The 21,646-nt window shown below is 68.6% G+C and overlaps 1 protein-coding gene across 1 annotated transcript in view; it reads left to right on the forward strand.

Annotated features, from left to right (window-relative positions):
* Nucleotides 1-5,570: 5,570 nt before the first annotated feature.
* The window catches only part of KNDC1 (kinase non-catalytic C-lobe domain containing 1), a 42,718-nt gene continuing 26,642 nt past the window's right edge, over nucleotides 5,571-21,646 (forward strand). Inside the window, exons 1-9 of the mRNA XM_036027537.1 lie at nucleotides 5,571-6,022; nucleotides 11,147-11,345; nucleotides 11,681-11,739; nucleotides 15,661-15,801; nucleotides 16,178-16,295; nucleotides 17,278-17,921; nucleotides 18,713-18,827; nucleotides 19,582-19,653; nucleotides 19,749-19,810. Coding sequence (XP_035883430.1) covers nucleotides 5,921-6,022; nucleotides 11,147-11,345; nucleotides 11,681-11,739; nucleotides 15,661-15,801; nucleotides 16,178-16,295; nucleotides 17,278-17,921; nucleotides 18,713-18,827; nucleotides 19,582-19,653; nucleotides 19,749-19,810 — 1,512 coding nt within the window. The 5' untranslated portion in view covers nucleotides 5,571-5,920. The remainder of the gene's footprint in view (nucleotides 6,023-11,146; nucleotides 11,346-11,680; nucleotides 11,740-15,660; nucleotides 15,802-16,177; nucleotides 16,296-17,277; nucleotides 17,922-18,712; nucleotides 18,828-19,581; nucleotides 19,654-19,748; nucleotides 19,811-21,646) is intronic.

The following is a 21,646-nucleotide window of genomic DNA, read 5'->3' on the forward strand; positions in this document are numbered from 1 at the left end:
GAAGGGGCTGCGGGTCACACCGGGCAGCAGCCTGGACATCCAGATGGCCGCCCTCCCTCCTCCTCCTGGAACCGACACATGCAGACACACACAACACACCTGTACAGGTGCCACACGTGTGCACACGTGACCACCCCTCCCCTGCACACATCACCACCACATGTGCACACGGTACCTCACGCACAAGCAGAGCGGCCCAGTGTCCCGTGCTCGGCACGGCCACCGCGGCAGCGACTCGCGGCCCTGCTCTGGGTCCAGGTGGCTGACGTCACAGGGGAGGCACCTCCCTTCACACACACGGGGGGTGGGGGTGGGGGGCACAGAGCAAGCGTGTCGGGCGCCCGGCTCCCACACTCGGGCTCGGAGCACAAGGAGCCTCACTTCCCGGGACCCCCCCGCACACCCCCCAGTGGAGCTGTGACCCAGCGCAGCGTCGGTGCCTGCCCCGCACCCCGAGTGTCCTCATGGGTCAGCCCCACGGGCGACCGCCGGGCGGCTCCTGCCGCATCACCGCCCAGCCCCACCGCCAGCCACCGCGCCCGAGACCCGATGCTGTGCCGCGTCCACGCTGCAGACGCAGGGCCGTCAGGCGAAATACAGTGTTTGCGTGGTTCGCCCGCGTGCGGCTGGTCAATGGCCCCCGTGTGAGTCTCTGAGCCCCGGGGCGGCCACCCCCGGGCGAGGCCTGCCCTGGGCCCTGGTGCTGGGGCGGGGGCACTGCTTCCCACCCCCCCCCAAAGCACCCCGCCACCCTCAGCGGTCCTGGCAGAACCAAGGGTGCCCCTCGTTACTCCAGCCAGAGCCACTGGGCCCCGAGAAAGTGACCTTGGGAGTGTCGGCCCGGGCTCAGCCTCCAGGGCCTGGGGGAGCCGCCCTGTGACGTGCCCCCCGGGCCTGTGAGGCTTCCCGCGCACAAAGGCCTCAGCGCGGCCGCCCGCAGGCGCTCCCGGGGAAGGCGCTTCCGGAAGGGAGGGGCGAGGACGGAGCCCTGCTCTCTGCCCTCGTCTGCCCACGTGCACAGGTGCGGGTGGGGTGGTGTGCGAGTCGTGCGAGTGCACGAGTGTGCAACAAGAGCGAGGACACAAAGAGCACGTGTGTGTGCCTGTGTGGGGCCGCACAGCTGTGTATATTGGAGCCCGTGCACACGTGTGTGTTAGGGTGTGAGTGGGGTGTGCACGTTCATGTGCATGTGTTTCACCTGTGCGGGCATGCACATGTTTACACAAGCCATGCGTGCGTTCATGTGTCACCCATGTGCACACTTTGTATGTGTTTGCGTGTGTACACGAGTGTGTCTGTGTGTGCTCTTCAGAGGGCTGGACAGTCAAAGCTGAGAGCTCTGGCCACTCGGGGGCGGGCAGAGCAGGAGGGGGCGAGAGTGAGAGGCGTGTCCCTCAGACGTGATGCACGGCCGCCACATTCATCTCTCGGCGACGGGCTGGGGGTGGGAGGCAATGGGATGAGCCCCCACCCTAAGCTCCACGGTGCCGGCTGCTGTGGGCCAGAGGGAGGGGTGCTGGATGGAGCTGGGACAGGCAGACATGTGTGACAGAGACAGGCCACCCGAGGGACAGTCCTCCCAGGGTGCCAGGCAGCAGCCCCTCCAGGCTGTGGACCCAATGACCTGACACCACAGAGGAGACCACGTCAGTCCAAGGGCCAGAAGCCCCCATGCCCGGGCAGGGCAGCGGACCAGGAGGGTGCACTGGGGGGGCCTCTCCAGGGCCCCTCTGGGTAAGAGCACCCACAGTGCCCCTCCTCCTCCCTGCCGCCTTCATGCCTGCCAAGTGTCACCACAAGTGTCAGCCCTGCGGTGTCCTCCCGGGGTGTCCCCGGGCATGGCCGGATGCTGCCGTGTCCCCGACCCTGCCCAGGGCAGGTCCCACCCCGAGGGATACTGGAAGGTCACTCGTCTCCAGCTGCACCATGTCAAGGCCCCCTCTCTCTCAGGTGCCAGGTTCCTCCGCACCCACAGCTCTGGCCACACCCACAGCTCTGGCCACACCCACATGCGCCTTTGAGGGCCAGTCTGGCTCCCAGAGGAGCCACCTGTGGTCCCCAGTCCTGGCACCAGAACGATGCCAAGGAGCCTCCCCACCTGTCCCCAGCTGGGCTCAGTGGTGCGCTCAGGTCAGGGCCATGGGGTCGGCCGTCCCCTCTCCGGCCCTGCCCAGGCCGCCCCTCTCAGACAGATTCTTGTGGGGTGGGGGCCCCAGTCTCTCTCACGCTCCCCAGCAGTGGGAGGTCACATCTGGGGTCTTTGAGTGTTGCCCCTTCAGGTGTGTTACGGAGCGGGGCAGCTGGCCTGGGGACCCCTTCATTCCCCAAGCCCTGTGAAGGAGCACCGAGGGTGCCCAGGAGGGCAGCGGGGGCCGTGCGAGGGGGCTCGGGCCCGTGTGGGATGAGGCGCAAGCCCCTGGGCCCTGCGTGTCCCCCCCCCCCCCCGGGAGTGCGGCTCGGGGGCACGTTGGGGTGATCCCAACGGCAGGCAGGCAGCAGGTCCGAGCCCCGAAGTGAGCAGAGCAGCCTGGTCCGGGCCAGCGGGAAAGCGGGGGCCACATGGTGACTCCCACAGAAAGGACAGCTGTGCCGGAGGCCTGGGCGCTCCAATGCCACGGGCTCACGGGAGGGTGCAGGTGGACAGCGTGAGGCCCTGGGGACCACAGAAGAGGCACGGGGCTGTTAGGACTGGGGGCCCAGACCCCTGGGGGGGGGGCTGGCCCCACGGGTGCCCTGTCCCTGAGGGGGGGCGACGAGGCTGACTCTGGGAGGGGCTCCTCCCCCCACTGAGACGGCGGGCAGGACAGGACGGCCTGGGTGCAGAAACGGGGACACCCACCGAGGCTCCCCCGCGGCGGGCGGCCAGGGGTCCTCCGTCCGGGCTCCGCCCCGGTCTCCACGAGCAGCAGCACCCCTCGCTTTACCCCGGGAGCTCGAAGGCGGCGTCACAGGGGTCTCCCAGTCCTCACTGGGACACGTTTGAGTCGGTGACTCAGTCAGTGTCCCAGTTACTAAAGCTGACACGCGTGCGTGCCTGCGGCCAGAAGGTGCGATCGGGGGTGTGCAGAGGCTTCCCGGCATGGGCGCGTCGGAGCAGGGCCAGATTCGGGGGGAGGCCGGACGGCCGCCAGGAGGGGCATGAGCAGTGTCCGGGGCAGGGTCCCTGACGGGCACAGAACACCGTGTTTCTGGGCCTCGGTGAGTGGCCGGCGGTGGGCACCAGAACCGCGCTGGCGTGCGGCTCCTGAGTTTAGTCACCAGAGGGACCAACAGCTTCATCTCCGAGTGTCCATGCTTCCGCCACACCAGGTGTGACGTTTGATGAAATTATTTATGTTTTGTGCTGGGGTTTTTTTTAATTTGGATGTCGGCTTCAAAATGTGCCAAGGGTTTGGTGGCTCTTCAAGTCGTTTTAGGGAAAGTGAGTGCCCAGGCCCCACGGGCCTAGGGTCAGCCTGGCCAAGCTGAGGGGGGCCCCTGAAGAGAGACCAGGTCCTGGCAGTGACCGACTGTGACAAGGGCCCGAGACCAGCACGGAGCAGGCTTGGCAGGAGGCCCTGCCCGTGGGGTGCTCCTGTCCGGGGCCCCCGCCTGGAGAGAGGTCAGTGGACGGGTCAGGCCCGAACCACAGTGCCCTGTCCTGCGGAGGAGGAGAGGGGCGGGGCCGGGGCGGGGGCTCTGCAGGGAGGGGGCGGGGCGGAGCGTAAGTGAGGCTGGCCCGCGAGACCAGTGAGAAGACCCCCTGCCAGGGCCCCTGGGACCCCTGCAGGATTCAGACAGCACCTGAGGGAGGCCTCGGGAAGGAAGGGTGCCACAGGCATGACCTGGGCACGCAGGGACCGTGCGGAGGCAGGCGGAAGCCGGCCCGGGGCCGAGCCAGGGAGGATTCAGCGCTGTCTGGAGGTGAGCTTGGAATTCCTGCCCAGTGGACGCCGGAGCCGCGCACACCTCTCGCTGCCCTGTCCGCTCTGGTGTGCAGTGCCCGGCCCGCGGGGCCCTGACCTCGGGAGCCAGGCCCCCAGCCAACGGCTGTAATCGGCACCTGCTGCGCTGGAGGGCAAGGCCACCCGCTCCTTGGAGTGCAGCAGGCCGGTGCAGGGGCGCTCGGAAAGTCTCACGTCACTCCGCCAACAGGAAGGCCCCGACCGCCAACTCTGCCCCAAGCAGGCGGGTGAGAGGAGCTGCAGGGCGCCCCGCCCCCGTCCCTGAGTGGCAGTCCCGACCCGGCATCCAGTCTGCCGCGGCCGCGGCTGACTCGGCAGATGGCGGCGGCCCATCCAGCTCTGCACTTCACCCAAACTGGACGCTCCCTCTCCTGGCAGAGGCGCTGCATCATCCTGCCCAGGGGCACACGCAATGTCACGCCTCCCTCAGGCATGACGTGACCCTTGCCTTGTCCCAGTCAATCCTCGCCCTAAGCCAGGGGCCTGCACGGTGACCCGAGAACCAGACGACAATGCCCCAGGCCCTTCCCTGTGAGGCCCTGCAGCAAGCACGCCGCTGGTGCCCAGAGCCCCTCCCCAGCCCTGCGGCCGGGGTGCCCAGCACTGTGGACCCAGGGCCTGAGGACGGGGTGCAGCTGGAGCCCCAGAGTCGGGGGGCAGGCCCGCTGGGGCTGTCAGCTGCCTCCTGAGACCCTGCGTGCCGCCCACAGAGAGCTCAGGGTCCAGCGGCCCGAGAAACACGTCTGCGAGGTGCCTCTTCCCCGGGTCAGCGCCCCTGCCCCACCCCGTCCACCCTGGGTGCTGCTCCCAGCCTCCAAGTGCCCCACACTGCGGCGAGGCCGCCCCCAACTTCTGCTTCGGTTGAGCCGGGGCCCAGGGTCAGCGCTGCACACAAGAAAAAGCTGCCCAGCCCCCACCGCTCATCTGCTTCTCCGGCGACGTGGGGCCCCTCACATCCTCAGATGTCACACCCCAGGGCCCGGGGCCACAGCAGCCTGACCCAAGACAGAACCTGAAGGATTAGTGTCCCTGCCCAATGCCCGCCAACCTCCTCCCCTCCAGGCCAGCCTCAGCCCTGCCTCGGTCAGGCAAGGAGCATTCATTCACGGAGCGCCGGCTGCAGGCCTGGCGGGGCGGGGCTGGGGGGACAGGGCTGGCCACCTCCAGGGAAACCTCACCCACAGCTCTGCTCTCAGAGGGGCGGGGGTCTGGTCGTCCGTCCCACACCCAGCGGCTGGCTGACCAGCTGCCGCTAAAGCTGTAACTGTTTGTCCCCACATAGTGTCCGCTGGACCCTGGCTCTGGCGAGCGGGTTGGCCAACCTCCAGCTGCTCTACCAGGTCCCTGCCCACCTCACCTCTCCCTGCCGGCCCCGGGCACCTCGGCTGCCTCTGCCCTCCCAGGCACTGTGGCAGCTCGGCCCCGGGCCGCTAGGGCGAGGCGGGCAGAGACCTGGCTGAGGGTCCAGGCCCCGCACATCGCTGCCTTTGGGGTACGCCACGGGCCTCGGCCCCCTGCGCGCCTGACTGAGCGCGGCCCCCGGCGGCGCCTCTGGGAACAGCACCCAGGCCACACGCCTGGCCCCGCCCCCACGGGCCGCCCCTCCGCCGCGCATCCCCCCAGAAAGCGGCCAAGGTCCCCAAAGGAATCTAGCGCCCGCAAGAGTGGGCGCGGCCTGGCGAGCGTCAGGCCTCCCAGTGCGGCCCCAGGAGTGCCCGCTCCCAGCTCGGGCGACACTGCGGCAGACTCGCAGGCGGGGCGCACCGAGGGCGCAGCGGGCGGGGGCAGCGGGGGGCGGTGCAGGGCGCGTTGCCATGGCGCCGGGGCGCGCGTAGCCAGACCCGAGCGGAGCCAGCCTGGCAGACCCAAACGCAGAGGCCGCGGGAGGGCCCGGCGAGCCGGGCAGGGGCGCCTGCGGGGCGCGGAGCGCGCAGACAGAGCGGGCCTAGGCCGGGCGCGGCCGGCGCGCTCGCAGGATGCAGGCCATGGAGCCGACCGCAGCGGATTTTTACGAGGAGGACGGCAAAGACCTGGACTTCTACGACTTCGAGCCGCTCCCCACTCTACCCGAGGACGAGGTGAGTCCCGGGCCCCACGGTGGGCCCCCCACCTTCCTTGGAGGAAGGTTACGCGGAGAGTCCCCGGAGAGGGTGCCTCCCGACCCCAGGCTCCTGCCCTGGGACCAGGTCTTGGCGGTAGGAGGACCCCCAACTGGTCTCACCGCACCGCCCACCCCTGCCGGCCTTAAACGTTTTCTCCTGGGGGGGGGCAGGGCTCCGGGATGCCTCCTGGGACGGCCGTGGGGGCGCCGTCGCTGAAGTTGAAGCGCTGCGAGGAGGGGGCGCCTCCCATCGCTGCTGGGCGGCCGCGTGTGGGGCGCGCCTGGGGGCATGAGCCCTGTTTCCTCTGTGCAGGGAGAGGTGCCCGCCGAGCCCCGTGGGTCCTGCTGGGCTGTGGGGGAGCTGGGGGGACAGGGGCTGCGTCCTGCTCAGGGCGGGGCCCTCACGCAGAGTCCGAGTGAGCCCCTCCTCCCTGCAGGACGCACAGGGGTCTCACATGGGGTTTCTGGGCGTCACTCTAGTCAGACGCTTGCGAGCCCCGGGGGACGAGCCAGCCCCCCCCCCTCGGTCTGGGTGGGCCCCCCTCACTCTGGCTTCCCTGGGGTGCCCCCAGGCCCCGGGTCAGAGGAATGAACTCCAGGGCTGTGAGCAAACCGGGCCCCTGTGCGCGGGAGGTGACCCCCGGGGCTGCAGCCCCTCCTGGGAGGGGAGGCTCTCTCGTGTCCTGAGGCTGCCAGTCCCGGGCAGACGACCCTCCAAGCCTCTGGCAGGCAGGTGCCTGGGGCCCCGGGCTTCCCTGCTCACTGTTGAGGGCCAGTGCCGTGTGGCTGTTTGGACACCTGCCCTCCGCCCAGCTGGCGCTGGTGGAGACCCTCCACGTGCCGTCTGAGGGAGCCAGGCTGGCTGGGCCTCCTGGGTGGAGAAGGGGCTCGTGGCCAGCAAGGCTGCGGTCGGTGCCCAGGGCTTCCGGCTCCCCGGCTGCCCCCCAGCCGGCCCCTCTGCAGCTCAGGCCACGGAAGCTCAGCCCTTCCTTCTGGGCAGCAGAGTCCGTCTCGGGGACCCCTGCTGGCTGGAGGGCCTGCAGGGCCGGTGCCCGGGAGGGGGCGCTGGAGCGGCCCCCCCTTTCCCCACGGTGACCTGGATTTGACGAGGGAAGCTGCAGAAAAGAGAGGCGAGGGAATAAATAAACCCTCGTCCATCTCCGTGGCTTTGATGGGCCTGCACGGCCCCCCGAGGACGCCTCCCAGGGCATCTGTGAGATGAGTCGCATCCCGAACCGGCACAGCAGACGCAGGGCCGGCCGCCCACACTGGCCGCCTCCTCCGTGCCTGGCGCGCTGAGCAGGACCGGGGCCAAGGACACGGGGCAGGAGCCGGGACCAGGGCAGGAGCCGCCGCCCGGCCACAGCCTGCCCTCCCCCCGCACCCCAGCTCTTCCCGTGGGGAGTCTGTGGCGCCCCCTGTGCACAGTGCACGGGGCCTAGGGTGCCCACTGTCCTGTGGCCGGGGCCCCCAGGTGACGTGGGACGTCCCTGTGGTCCCACTGCTGAGCTTGCAGCAGGAAGGTCCAAGGGGCCTCTGCCTCCCCCCAACCCCCCTCCAGAGAGACAGGCGCTGCTCTCCCAGCACAGGAGGCCGGGCCCGGCCCGCTCCTGAGAGCCCACCGGGTCCCCCGCACCCCCACACTCGTCTGGGTCGGCGTGACGGCTTTCAGTCTGCGTCAGGGCCACGTGAGCGCCTGCTCCAGCAGCACGCGGTCCGGCGGCATCCAGGACGCCGCCCTGTGCAAGGTGAGGGAGGAGCCGGCCGCCTGCCACCTGGGCAGCCTTGCTGACGGCGCCCCGGGAGCCGGGACGGCGGACGCGGCAGCCCCAGGGAGGGACGGCGGGCACCAGACCCAGGACGCGCACAAGCTCAGGGGACACAGGAGCCCGCCACTTACGACAACGGGCTGTGCAGGGAGGTCCGGAAGCAGCACCCTGCGGACCCCCAGCCGCCCCTGAGAAAACCCCGGTGGTCCGTGAGCGCGCGAAAACATGTCGGACTTCACTGGGACGGGGCGCGGAAAGCACGCCGCTGCGGATGCCTCTCCACGGCGCCAGGTCGGCGAGACCCTCCCGGTGGGGGGCCCGAGGGGGGGCGGTCTGTGGACAGCAGCTGGGCGTTCCTCCCACGCAAAGTGGAGGTGCCACGGCCTGCGTCCAGCACCGCCACGCTGCTGTGTGTCCTGTGGGTGCTGACGTGCACAAGGGCTCTGCTGGGGGCCCCCGGGGCACGTGGTGAGGGGCTGGCAGCCGGGCTGGTCCCCGGTCACCTGCAGGCAGCAAAGGAGGGGGCGCCAGGGTCAGGCAGAGCAGCCGGTCAGGCGGGACAGTGGCTGCAGGCGAGGCAGGCTCCAGCCGTGGAGGGGCCGGGGCAGCAGGCTGGGGCGGGAAGGCGGCACCCCGGTTCAGGCCGGGCAGACGGGGCAGGGCGCCTCCTGGCCCCCAGCCTCCCCTGAGGGGTGAGAGGCTTTCGGATCCTTCCCCAGCTGAGCGAGACCCCCCCAGCACTATGGGCGGCTGAGCAGCGGGCTGGGCTCGGGGAGCCCACGGCAGACGGGGACCTTGTCACCCCCCGGAGGAGCGCACAGCTGGGAGCCCGGAGAGGAGGCGGGGGCACCCCCACTGGGCCCTGGAGGGTTTGCGTGACGCCCGGAAATGAGCTCAGAGCAGCCGGCAGCTGGAGAGTCCGGGAGAGCGCTCCATGGGGGGGGGAGGATCATCGTTACGAGTTGGGGGCTCTTCGGGGCAAGCAGGCAGACACCCAGCCAGGCTGCGGCACTCCCCAAGCCTGGGGGGTCTGGCAGCTGGGGAGACCTCCCCGCAGGCCTGGGGGCTGTTGACAGGCCTCAGCAGCGACTGGGTTTTGGCTGGCGGGCCCCATGCCCAGCCCCTGGGTCCCACGGAGCCCTGGCACAGAGTCCATCCTTGCTGCAGCCAGACCAGCCCCGGGTGGGGAGCCGGCCCTGCCCAGGGCCCCAGGGACTGGCCAGCAGGGGGCAGCCCTGGGGAGCAGCCCCCTGTGCCTGCCTCCCACCCAGGTGGGCCGACTGTCTGCACGGCTGCAGGGTGGAGACCACCCTTCCCCACCCTGCAAGGAACAGGACTTGGGGGGTCCCACCTTGGCGTCTACCCTACAGCCCACCCAGGCACTGCCTCAATGAAGGACAGCAAGGAGTGGGGTGCGAGGCCCCGGGGGGCCCAGGGATTGGGAGCGCTGCTCTCGGGGAGCCGGCAGCACCCTGGGCTCTGTTGGGGCTTGTGCGGCAGCTGAACTCCGCCCTCCTGTTGTGGCCATTACTGGGTCTCAGAAGCAGTGACTCGTGACCCCAGGATGTCGCCCCATAAAGTCACGCAGAGAAGCCCCTGATTAGCTGCCCCCGCCGTGAACAGGGGCTGCAGGGCGGGCAGGGCCTGGGCCTGAGCAGGAAGTGAGCGGTGGGCCGGGAGTCGTCCCCGTGGGCGGTGGCAGCCTGCACGCCCCTCCCGGCCGGGTGCCCGTGGGCTGCTGTGTGCGCGGTGGGCTGACGGCCACGGGGGGCCGACCCAGACTCGAGCCGTGGGCCAGCTTCGTCCTCCAGAAGCACAACCCGTGTGGCCTGTGCACTGTGCATTAGCGTGTGCCACGTGTGTGCAGCATGCGGTGTCATGTGTGCAGTGCACAGGTTTGTGTGGTGTGCCGGCGTGTTTCGTGGGTGGTGTCATGTGTGAACACCACACGTTCAGGTGTGCGTGCTTCCTCACAGGGACCCGTCTCTGGGACCCGACCAGGGGCCCTGGAGGGTTCGCAGGCCGGGGCACCTTGTGGCTCCGGGGCTGCGGGTCCCTGTGGCCACGCCTTGAACCAGCTCCCACCAGCCGCCCTGCCCTCCCGCCCCCACCCCCACGCACGGAGCTGGAAGGGCCGGGGGAAGGGCTTCGCTGAGCCCAGAGCCTGGCCCTGGTCCCCACTCCCACCACCCCCTTGGCCGACCCCGGAGGCTTAGCCAGCGGGCACACCAGTCACATTCTCTCTGCCTTCCTGGGGTTAAGCCCCTTGTCCCCTGTCCCTGGAGTGGGGTCCCTGCCATGCCGGGGGGACATTCCTGGATGGGCGGGAGGAGCTGGTTAGGACCCGACAGCCTGTCTGCTGGGAGAGTCGCCCTGGGAGCTCTGGGGCGCGGGGGGAGCACCGGGTCTGCGGGGGGCTCGGCCCCACTTCTGCACGACCCCCCGCCCATCCCCCTCTCCATCCCCCTCACAGGCCAAGTGCCCGGCTCCCTCAGGCCCCCCTGCACAGTTCCTCCAGCCCGGCTCCCAGCCGGCCCCCTCGTCCACCCTCCCTTCTGGGGACCAGGCGCAGGGACACATGGACGAGCAGGGCAGGGCCGGGGTCCAAGGTGCCTGGTGCGTGTGAGACATTGTGTCTGCGTGCACGTGGGCACACTCGTGCTGGAATGTGTGCGTGCCTGTTGGTATGTGTCTGCGGGTGCGGGGGGGCGTGGCGTGCACATGCCTGTCGGTGACACGGTCACAGCTGGGCTTTTCCAGGGGCAGGGCCCCGATCTGGGGGGTGACCTGCACAGGGGAGGGAGGCCCGGGGTCCGGTTGTGTCCCCCACGTGAACTGCCCGGAGGGAACTCCAGCTGCTCTGCAGCCAGCAGGCCACACGTGTGTCGCCACGTGTCCCGCGGTTGTACGGTGAGACCACACAGGTGTCAGCCTGTTACCGGCTCCCTGGGCACAGCTGTGCCTTCCTGGCGCGACTCCATCCCCGTCTGATGTCTCGCTCCTTGGCTCACGGCCCGGGGAGGGGGTGCCCCACGTGCCGGCCCTGTGTGATCAGTGATGTCACAGCAAGTGGTGGCCCCTCCAGGGGCCGAGGGGCGGAGGCCCAGGTCCCAGCGCAGGTGTGAACACCTGTGCCCAGTTGCACCTCCTCTCGCTAAACACCCTGGGGCTGCCGGCATCCGGACACCGTGGGGGGCTTTCCCCTGTCGTTTCTCCTCGTAAAGGCTCGCCAGAGCCCGGCCCTGACGCAGGGTGGGCCTGGACGCCGGGGGCCAGGGCTCCCTGGGGCGGGGGTGGTCCCCGCACGGGGTCAGCCAGGCCTGTGTCGGCAGGAGAACGTGACCCTGGCCGACATCCTCTCCCTGCGGGACAGCGGCCTCAGCGAGCAGGAGGCCTGGGCCGTGTGCCTGGAGTGCAGCCTGTCCATGCGCAGCGTGGCCCGCGCCGCCATCTTCCGGACACTCTGCATCACGCCCGACACCCTGGCCTTCAACACCAGCGGCAACGTGTGCTTCATGGAGCAGCTCAGCGGTGAGGCCGGGCGCCGGCCCCTCGAAGGACGGGGCGGGGGTGGGGCCTGCAGCGAGTGGGTCCGGGGCTGCCCCCCGCCCAGGAGGGCTCTGAGGCCTTCGGCTCCCTCCTTGGGGAAGACGGCCCCATTCTTCCTCTCTGGACCCCCCTCCCCACACCTGCCGGGCGGGAGGTGGCTTCTGCTCAGGGCCCAGGGCGGAGAAGGGGCAGGAGGCAGAGCCGAGTCCTGGAGAGCTCGGGGCTGGGGTCTGCCCCCCTCCTCCCCCGGCACCACCGCCTCCTCCCCACAGGCATCGTGGGCACCTGATCTCAGCGTCTCCCCTTTCCCTCCCCAGACGACCCCGAGGGGGCCTTCGTGCCCCCGGAGTTCGACGTGACTGGGAACACCTTTGAGGTAAGCGGCGGTGGGCGAGCTGTGGCGGGCGGGTGGCCAGTGTCCAGGGGACCGGCAAGGGCTGTGGTGGGGGTGTCCCTGGACGGCTGCCCGTGGGCGCCCCACCCTGTCACTCCCTCGGGCAGGCGGCTCTGGCTCCCGTGACGGCCTGGCGTGCGGAGGCGTGTCTGTCTTCACAGTCTGTGTGTGTGTGTGTGTGTGTGCGTGTGTGTGTGTTTTCTAAGTGTGAGTTTTCTCTACTCAACCCGTTACAAGTGCCTGGAATTAGCAGTGGTGGCTGGCGGGCACTGCCCTGTCTCCGAGGACTAGCAGGTGGGCGGCAGCCTGCAGACACTGGTCCACGAGTGACGGGCGGCCACCCCAACGCGCCCTGGAGGTCACACACCCGGGCTGCGGCCCCCGGAGGCCACTGCTCGGCTGAGGGGACCCTGGACCCTCGCTCAAGGGACACCTCGTTGGGGGCTGGTCGGCATCTCCCTGGCGACGGGCGACGCTGGGCACCTTCTCACGCGCCTGTTGGCCGGCTGCGGGGGTTTTGGAAAGACGTGTGTTTGGTGCCGCTGCCCGTGTTTTGATCAGGGTTGTATCTCGGGTGAGCTGTGCGCGGTCCCTGCAGCCTCTGGACCTCCACCGCCCGGGAGATCCCGGCCCGAGAGCGCTGTCTTCCGCTCCAGAGGCTGCGCTTCCGTCCCGGTCTTTCTCTGCAGCCGCTGGTGGGACACGGTTCTCCTCTCGTTGCCGGTTCTCCTCCCGGTGCTCGGTGCTGTTTCTGATGCCACTGTGGACGGGGCTGTTTCTTGTACTTCTCCTCCAGGCACTTCACTGTCGGCCGACGTTGCGTTCTGGAGTTTCACTGAGTTCGCTGACCAGTCCTAGCGGGCTGGGGTGGCAGGCATTTGGGATGCTCTGTGGGTGTGGCCGGTCGCCTGCAAACACAGAGACGGTTTCACCTCTTCCTGCCTCACGGGGACTTGCTCCTTCTCCCCTGGCTTCTCCGGTGGGGACTTCCCATGGTGGGTGGTGAGCGGGGGCAGGGTGCCAGCTCCGGCTGGTCCCGGAGGAGAGGCCGCCGGCCTCCCCTGTCATCTGTGCTCCGAGTGATGTGGGCTCCATCCTTCCGGTGCCCGTCTGGGGGGACGCGTCATCACGACAGGGTGCCGGACACTCTCTGGTGCTTTCCCGCATCCACCGAGATGACGCACGACCTGCACGCTCCCCACGCGGCGTGCGCCACGCTGCTGGACCTGCGGTGTGGCCCGGCCCCGTGTCCCGGCACGAGCCCCCTTGACCCGCAGGAGCTTTCTAACGCACGCGCGACTCTGGTTCGCTCACACCTTCTTGTTGAGAATTTACACACTCACAGCCACCGGGGATATCAGTCTTTTCTGGGTTGTGGCGGCCCGGTCTGGCTTTGGTGGGTGAGGGGGGGCGGGTAACGCCAGCCTTGTAAAGTGAGGGAGGGAGGGCTCCTCCCTCGCCAGGTTTCCGGAAGAATCTGAGAAGGACTGGCGTTGAGTCTTCTCTGAGTAGCTGGCAGAACTCGCCAGGGAAGCCATCTGGCCCTGGGCCGCCCTGCGTGGGCAGGCGTTTGGTCGGCGACTCAGGCCGCGGCCGAGGGGTGGTCCGTCGGCTTACCCTCGGGATCCGGTCTCGCCGGGCTGCGTGTTTCTAGGAATTTATCTGTTTTTCTGGGTCGTCCAGGTTGCCCGTGTGCCTGTGTTCACGGTGTCTCCTACGATCCTCTGTATTTCTGCGGAATGAGTTGTGACGTTTCTTCTTTCGCTTCTGATTTTATCTGTGCTGTTTTTCCACGTCAGTCCGGACAAAGGGTCCGCAGCCAGGACCCAGGTCTGTCCGCCTCCCACCTGCCGCCCAGGTGGGCGTCGCCGCCGCCAGGTCCCCCGTGTGTAGTGCTGGGTCCCTCAGCCGCCACCGTGGCGCTCTGTCCGAGGCAGACGCCACCCTGTGGCCCCGGGGCTGCTCCCCGGTGACGCCTGTCCTGTGACGCCCTGAGTATTTCCTTTGCTTTGTAAGATGTCGACTCCCCAACATTCTCCAGCGCTGGTGCAGTCAGGACAGAACTGCGGCCGTTTTTGGTTTGCTGTTTGGGTGGGAAGGGGGGGAGCTGTATTTAGGATTTTTTTAAAAATCTGACAAATATGAAAATAAACTGTTTGGGAATAAACAGCTGAAGGCTGACTCGTCCTCCCACCGTTCTCTGAGGTCACCGCAGCAGCCGAGTCTGGACAGAGGGGGAGACTGGGGACCAGTGCGGCAGGGGGCGGGGCCGGGGGCAGGGCCGAGAGCAGGGTGGGGTTCAGGGCACGGGGGTGGGGTCCCCTTCCAGATGCCACAGTGTCCAGCATGCACACAGATTTCCAGTGGATTCGAGCCTCAGACGCTCACAAACTTTGAAAATATCAGAAGCAGAAAGAAGCTGATTTTATCGTCGTGGGGTGGGGAAGGGCATTCTAAGATGATACTGAAGAAAATTATCTGATTTCCCAAGTTCAACACTGAAATTTCTGAGTGTCCAAAGACCCCCAAACAGAGCTACAAGACAGGAGACAAGCGGAGGGACCGGGGGCCAGCCCCCGCTGCGCCCAGAGCCGGCGAACCGGCCAAGCCCGCAGGTGGACATAAAGGGGTCGAGAGGGCGAGCAGAGCAGAGGAGAGCAGGCGGCAGTCCCGCCGGTGACGACACGCACGCCAGCAGCTGGAGGCCACCAGGCGCATGCACCTGGCGGCCTCCAGCAGCTGGAGGCCACCAGGCGCATGCACCTGGCGGCAGGTCTGCGCCCGCGGGTCGGGCTGGAGGAGCTCATCAGCGTCATCCGGGCCACCATGGGTGGACCCAGACCCGGCAACGCGCTGCTGGGACGGGGCCCCCGGCGACGTGACCCCCGGCATCGTGACACGATGCACACGGACTCCGGCAGGGCCCCGGCACACCGGTCACAACGGCACACGTTGTGGGGATGCCCTGAGCGGGGAGCACCAGCCCGCAGGGTGTGGACCCCGATGGCCCGCTGCTGAGACAGAGTAGGGACAAGTCTGGAGAGGGGGTCTCGGCAGGGGGCCAGCGCCAACAGGACGGTCCTGCGGAGGGCTGGTCGTCCTCGGCTGGACGGCAGGTGGAGAGGTGAGCCCAGATGGTCCTCAGACAAGGCCGCCCAGGGCGAGCGCTGGCCGCCGGGACCTCACCACACAGTCACGCTGGGCCTGGCCCCAGAAGGCATGCAGCCGCAGGCCAGAGTGGGCGCCGAGAGGCGGGAATGGCAGACTGAGCCAGGGAAGGGAGCACCGGGCAGGGCGGCGGGCAGCCCAGCCCTCGGTCAGGGGCCAGGCCTCCGCTGGGTGTGGTGTGACCGGCCCTTCGCAGCCACGCGGCCCAGGGCCCTTGCTGGCTCCTTGCAGCCCGGCCGTGTGGCCGGGGGCAGGTCTCTGAACCTCTCTGGGCTCAGCCTCCTGTTGATAAAGTGGGAAGGCGATGGGGGGGGCGGGGCAACGTTCGCATGTTGTGAGGCAGCGCCCCTCCCCCGCACAGTCTGTTCCGGCCTGCACAGCCCGAAGAGTCCACACTCGCGTGCACCCCAGCTTTCAAACTGAGAGACCCCATCTTTCCTCTGGTTTATTTCTGGTTTTAAAGACCAGAGCACAGAAAGTCATGCAAAGTCGCTGCCTTCCGAGACGCAGCACCATCAGGGCAGGGGGCCCAGGGGCCTGTGCCCAGGAGGGTCGGGGCTGCGAGCTGGCGCAGCGGACCCCCGGGGCGTGGCTCAGCGCCAGGACAGTTGCCGCAGGGGGCAGGCGGCCGTAAGGAGCAGGCGTGATCCCCAAACGCGTGCGCCCGGCCTGGGGACAGCGGCCGTGGGGGCAGGAGCACACGCCCGTGGACTCACCGGCTCTCCCGTGCCGCAGGCACACATCTACTCCCTGGGGGCCACGCTGAAGGCCGCTCTCGAGTACGTGGCGGAGCCGGAGCCCAGGCTGAGCCGCGACCTAGAGGCGCTGCTGGACCAGATGCAGGCGGAGGACCCCCGGGACCGGCCCGACCTTGAGGTAACTCGCCGGCAGTCCCCTCGTCTCAGCCCACAGGCTGAGCCCCGACGCCCTCCTTGCGGCCCGAGGCCTCGGAGCCGCGTGCACGCGCTCACCGGCGCACGTGCTCAGCCGCGCACGCTGCGCACGCACTGGGCCCTCCTCTGCCCCGCCCCACGTCACTCGGGCTCCGCCCTGGGATTTGGTGGCACCGCATCTCGTTTAAATGACAACTTGTTTTTTTTACACGTTTTATGGAGAAGCGGTCTGGCTGGTAACTCTCACGGGCTCAACAGCCCCCCGACTTTCTGTCGTCCCAGACGCGCTGCTTTGCATTTCGGAGAAAGGGCGTGGGGGCGGGCGGGCGGGCCCCCGAGTGACGCGCCCGTGTGTGCAGAGCGTCATCGCGCTGTGCGAGGAGAAGATGCAGCTCGCGTCCTCCTGCCGCCTGTGCCGCAGCCTCTCGGCCGTCGGGAGGCGAGTGCTCTCCATCGAGTCCTTCGGAGCGTTCCAAGGTGAGCACGCCGCACACGTGCCCACACGCGCTCCCGGGTGTGCGCCACACACCCACTCGCATGTGCACATAAGTGTGCACTGACATTAACCTGGGTCACACGTGTGTGCAAGCTGCACACACCTGTTCGCACTGCACCCCCATCCACAAGCACCGCGCCCGCACCACACACGATGGGCGCGCATGCAGGAGACTCGCGCCCTGCAGACGCTGCCCGCAGAGGCGAGAACCCAGGTCGTGTGGAGAAGCGGCCGGCCAGGCATGGGGCTGCTTGCCCGGCTCGGTCCCCTGCGCATCTCGGCCCGGGGACTGGGCGGGACCGTCCCGCCGTGTCAGGTGGCACACACTTCCCCGCCGCACAGGCTGTCGCTATGGTGTCTGGGTTTCCACGGCTCTCGTGGGACTCGGCTCAGATCGCGTTCTGAACAAACGCCAGCGCCTGCTCTGCCGGTGCCTGCGGGGGAGGGACGCTCGGGTCCGCCCCGGACGGCTGTTTGGATGCGGCAGCGCTGGCTGCGCTGTGCGGCTCCCGCAGAGCAGGGGGCGGGTCCCCGCGGGTGGGGGGCGGGGCCGCGTGTCTACCAATCCGCAGGGAGACAGCGAGCGTGGAGGCTGCCGCCAGGGCCGGTGGGGCCGAGGCGGCAGTTCGTGCTTCCTGTGGGGAGCCTCGCTGGAGTCCTCGAAATAAAACTCGATGTGCTTGTTGGACGAGATAATTAGACCCGGCTCAGCGGCCCCCGCAGGGAGCTGGCCTGGCCCCGGGGACCGGGCTGCCTATTAATTAGCCGGGATTATGTGATTAACCAGGCAGCGAGATGTCTCTGGGCCAGTGTGTGACCCGTGGGGGTGCGGGTCTTGCAGGAGCCCCTTCAGAGGTGGCCGTGGTGGGGAGGAGGCAGCTGGTGGCAGGGGGGTGGGGGGGCGGTGGCTGTCCTGGGCTGCACCCCTGGCTGGAGGTCATGACTGGTCCTGCTTCTGTCCAGACGTCAGCGAGAGCACCTGGAGGGGGAGACCAGCTCCGAGAAGCGTGGGGCCCAAGAGGCAGCCTGGGGACCACAGCCCTGGCCCGGAGGCCCCCCTCGGCGCCCCTCAGGGCCGGTCTCAGGCCCCCGAGTGCGACCCCGACCCCGGGGCCATGCCCTCCAAGCCTCCACTGTCGCCCCCCGTGAAAAACGGAGAGAGCCACAGCCAGGGGGCGCTGGCCAGCCTCCTCCTGGACGCCCAGCGCCCCGCAGAGAGGGGTCGCCTCCGGAAAGTGCAGACCGTCCCCCGGCTCCTGCCCGAGGGCCCCGAGGCCAGCGCCCTCTGCCCGCCGCTGACCGGCCTGAAAAGCCAGCCGCCGACGTCACAGTTCTTCCTGCCGGAGGCCCAGAAAGCCTTCCCTGAGGGGAAAAACGGCCTCTCCAGCCTCAAGGCCCAGCCCAAGCCCGGGCTGTGGCCGGAGCAGGAGCCTGAACACCAGTGGGAGGGGGCTCGAGGGGTGGGTCACGGTGGGGGCCCCAAGGAGGAAGGCCGCCTCCCCCACGCTGAGGACCCCGAGGATGCCGGCCGAGACCCAGGGGCACTGGGGGCCGATGAGCAGGCCCCCGAGGGAGCCGGGCAGCCGGGAGATGCAACCACGGAGCAGGTGGGTGACGGCGTGTCCCGAGGGGCCTGTGGCCGGGGAGGGTCCCCCAGGCTCGGTGCTGCCCCCTCGTCGACAGGGAGGGACAGGGGGCTCTGTTAGGGGCTCGTTCCGGGAGTTGGGGGTGTGCGTAGAGTCCCCGCGGGCACTCGGAGTGGCCCTCTGTGGCCGAGGACACCGGACAGAGCCCGGCTGAACTCGCTCTCCTGCCCGGCTCCGGACAAGTCGCTCCCTGAAGCTCCGTGTCCCCCCGAGCTGCTGGGACACAGCCTCCCAGGGGCCAGTGGCCCGGGGACGGCACCGGGCCCGGCTCCACGGGTGGCGTGAAACCCTCATTCCCACTGGGCTTTGCTGACCCAAGGGCCAGGGGGCGAAGCCTGTGGTTTCCATTTCCACTCACACCAGACACGCACCCGAGGGTGGCTCGTGTGGAAGGCGTGGTGACCCTAAAACGAAGTCCACCCTGGCGGCCCCACGCTGGGTGCGCCTCCCGTCTCAGCTGCCCCCTGAGCCCAGCGCCCTCCGACACGTTTTCCCTGGCCGTCAGCTGTCCCCGGGCGCTGCTGCTACGGCCACCCCCTGCCCGTGGCGGCCGCCGCCGCCCGGAGGAGGGCTGCGGGTCCCGGGGCAGCTGTTTTTCACGCGCCCCCTCTGGGCCCAGGGCCCCGTCTCCGTGCCTCCCAGCACCTGCTGACCTGACGTGGGGCGTCGGTTCCCAGCAGGTTTGCCGGGGTGGGGGGTCGCGTGGGAGGCACCCCCCCGTGTCTGAAGCGGTTCTTGCCTGTCCCCCCCAGGGCGTCCCCCTGCAGGACCTGCTGACGCAGCTGGGCCGGCCCTTCAGGGACTACGAGCTGTGGGCCCTGGCCCACGCCTGCCTCGGCGCGCTGCCCACCCACCGCCGGCACCCAGGTGACACGCGCCGTGCGGCCCTCGTCCCGCCCTGCGGGCCGCGTGGGTGCAGCGTCCGCACCGTGGCTGGTGGGGGGTGGGGGGCCCTGCGGGGTGTCTGCTCTGGACTCGGGACCAAGGGGGTCGGGGCCGCAGGGGCCACACCTTCTGAACGGAGGGACGCTGTCCCCAGCAGGGGACGTGGCCTGGTGGGGGGGGGGGGGGTCGCATGTCCCACTGCTCTGAGGCCCCCAAGTTCGGCCTGGGGAACGCCGTGCCAGGTCCACGGCCTGTCTGCGGTGCCAGCGGGTCGTGGGGACAGCACACACGTGCCCTCCGGCCGTGTTTGAGTCCCACGACGGTCCCAGGCCTTTGGGGTCCAGTCAGACTGGGCCCAGCCTCCCAGCGGACCCCTCCCTGGGGGCGCAGCCTGTGGGACCTGTCCCCCATCCCCCGCCACTTCCCTCAGACGCGTCTCATTTCCTGCTCCTTGTGCCCCAGTAGCAGCTCTGGGCCGGGTGGGAGTGGGTGGCTCAGGGTCCCTGGGTCCCGTCCCTCTGGCCGCCTGCCAGGTGCCTCTGGGGAGTGGGGGAGGCCGAGCCAGCGCCCCTTGCTGTATCCAGCAAGGAGCCCAGTGTCCTTGCGTCCCCTGGGATGACCCCGGGGCCCTTGGGGTGGCACGGGGCCACCCCCCCCGCCGGCCGCATCCCTGCAGGCCTCTGGGGAGCAGGTCCCCACAGCGAGCCCGCCGCCCTGACCGCGCCTTCTGCTGCAGCCTGCCTGTGTCCGGACTCCGTGCTGGTGGCCGAGGACGGGGCCGTGCTGTTCGGGCCACCTCCCGCCGACGGTGGGTCTGGGGGCGTGGGCCCACCCTGGACTGTGCCCCCCGTCAGCCGCCGAGTGCAAAGGGGGCTCAGTGGGGTTCGGGGTTCTCTCTTGCAGGTGCTCCCGACTCCTTCTTCCTGGCCCCCGAGGTAGCAGAGCAGAAGCCGGTGACTGAAAAGGTGCCTGAGCCCCGTCCCTTCTGGTGGCCTCCTCCACGTCCCTCCCTGCCTCACCCGTCCCCCCCTTGGTGATGCCCCCCCCCCCGCCATCCAGAGAGCCCTGGTGGGGGGTGGCACAGCCTCGGGCTCCGAGGGGCCCTGGGGGCCCCAGTGCAGCACATGCGTCCACACCCCAGCTCTGCCTGGCCTGGGCAGCCCCCCCATCCCCCGCCAGCAGGCACCTCCCTGGCCCAGCCTGGCCCTGGCCGTTTCATCCCCACAGGAGACCTCGGCAGGGACAGGGACTGCTCTGGGCAGTGAGCGCTGGCCTGTCAGAACCCACCGCTGAAATCTCAGGGACAGCTGCACTTGGGTTTTTTTCCTGTTTTTGTTTTTAAGATTTAATTTACTTTTAGAGAGAGGGGAAGGGAGGGAGAAAGGAAGGGAGAGAAACATCAATGTGTAGTTGCCTCTCACACGCCTCCTACTAGGGGCCTGGCCCACAACCCAGGCCTGTGCCCCGACTGGGAACCGAACCGGCGACCCTTCAGTTTGCAGGCCGGCACTCAGTCCACTGAGCCACACCAGCCAGGGCTGCACTTGTTAAATGGTACAACCTACAATCAGATGAACTACATTCAAAACCAAGGCAGAACTCCCACTTCCGGGATGGTGGAGACACCACTCCCCTGCTGCCCCCTCCACAGCACCCCTGGAGCCCCCAGGGGATCCCTAAAACCAGGAGGAGACGATGGGGGGCGGGTGGAGCGCAGCGCCTGCTGGGGAGGGAGCGCCCCGGGTCCCCTCCCCCTCACCGCGGAGACGCACGCGGGACCTGCGTCCCTCCGACGGAAGGACCGATTCTTCGGAAAACAAGCCACTGTGACTCACCCACCGTGGAGTAGCCCCACAACCACTAAGGAAAATGAGCTTTTTGTTGTAAAACTCTCGGAAAACAGTCCCTCAGCCCGGACTGTTGGACTGGTGAGTCCGTCCCCGCGCTGCTCACTCCATTCCGGAGAACGAGAGGACACAGCCCCTTCCGTCGTCTGAGGCTGATGTCCCCCCGACACCAGACCGGACGAGAGCGGGACAGAGTCCTTCACACAGGCCACGTCCCCCCTGAACCCCAAGGCAGCTGCCCCTCAGAGAACCCACGCACGCAGAGCTCAGCCGCAGGCAGCACCGGCCCCGTGCCGTCCCCAGGCAGGGCTGCTGGGTGCCAGGCCCGGCCGGCGGTTGCCCCCGGGCTGTGTCGGCTGTCGTCCGCCCAGTGAGAGGAGAACCCACGACCAAGTTCGTGGGTGCAGAGAAGCACCTGCAAAACTCGGCCCCCGTTCCTGGTTTTGAAAAACACAGAGAAGTAGAAATAGAAGAAACTTCCGCAATGAAGGAGCACCTGAAAAATACCCGATGGCTACGCTCCTGCTTCATGCTCAGTGAGGGGCTGAGTATCCCCCGGGCTGGGGAACGGGCCACCGCCAGGCCGCCGATTGCCTGGTGCCACCCAGCAGTCACGTGGGAGACGGGCAGAAGGGCACCGGGGCCAGGGGGAAGGGATGGTGCCGTTGGCCTAGGACCGTCTTCTACGCAGGCAGGAAAACTCCAAGGCGTCCCAGAGAATGTGCCAAAAACTCAGAGAACTCAGCAGTGAGCTCTGAAAGGCCACGAGATACAAGGTGAACGTTCAGAAGTGTGTTGTGTTTCCGTACATTGGCCATGAACGTGTGGACACCGACACTGGACATATGTCACACTTAGTGTCACCCCAAAGGATGACACACGCGGGTGTGAGCCCAACAATGTAGGTCCAGGGGTTTGTGGAGGCAACACAAGATGCCGGGGAGAGAAACCACA

This window comes from Phyllostomus discolor, chromosome 5, assembly GCF_004126475.2.
Source record: "Phyllostomus discolor isolate MPI-MPIP mPhyDis1 chromosome 5, mPhyDis1.pri.v3, whole genome shotgun sequence".
Lineage (NCBI taxonomy): Eukaryota > Metazoa > Chordata > Mammalia > Chiroptera > Phyllostomidae > Phyllostomus > Phyllostomus discolor.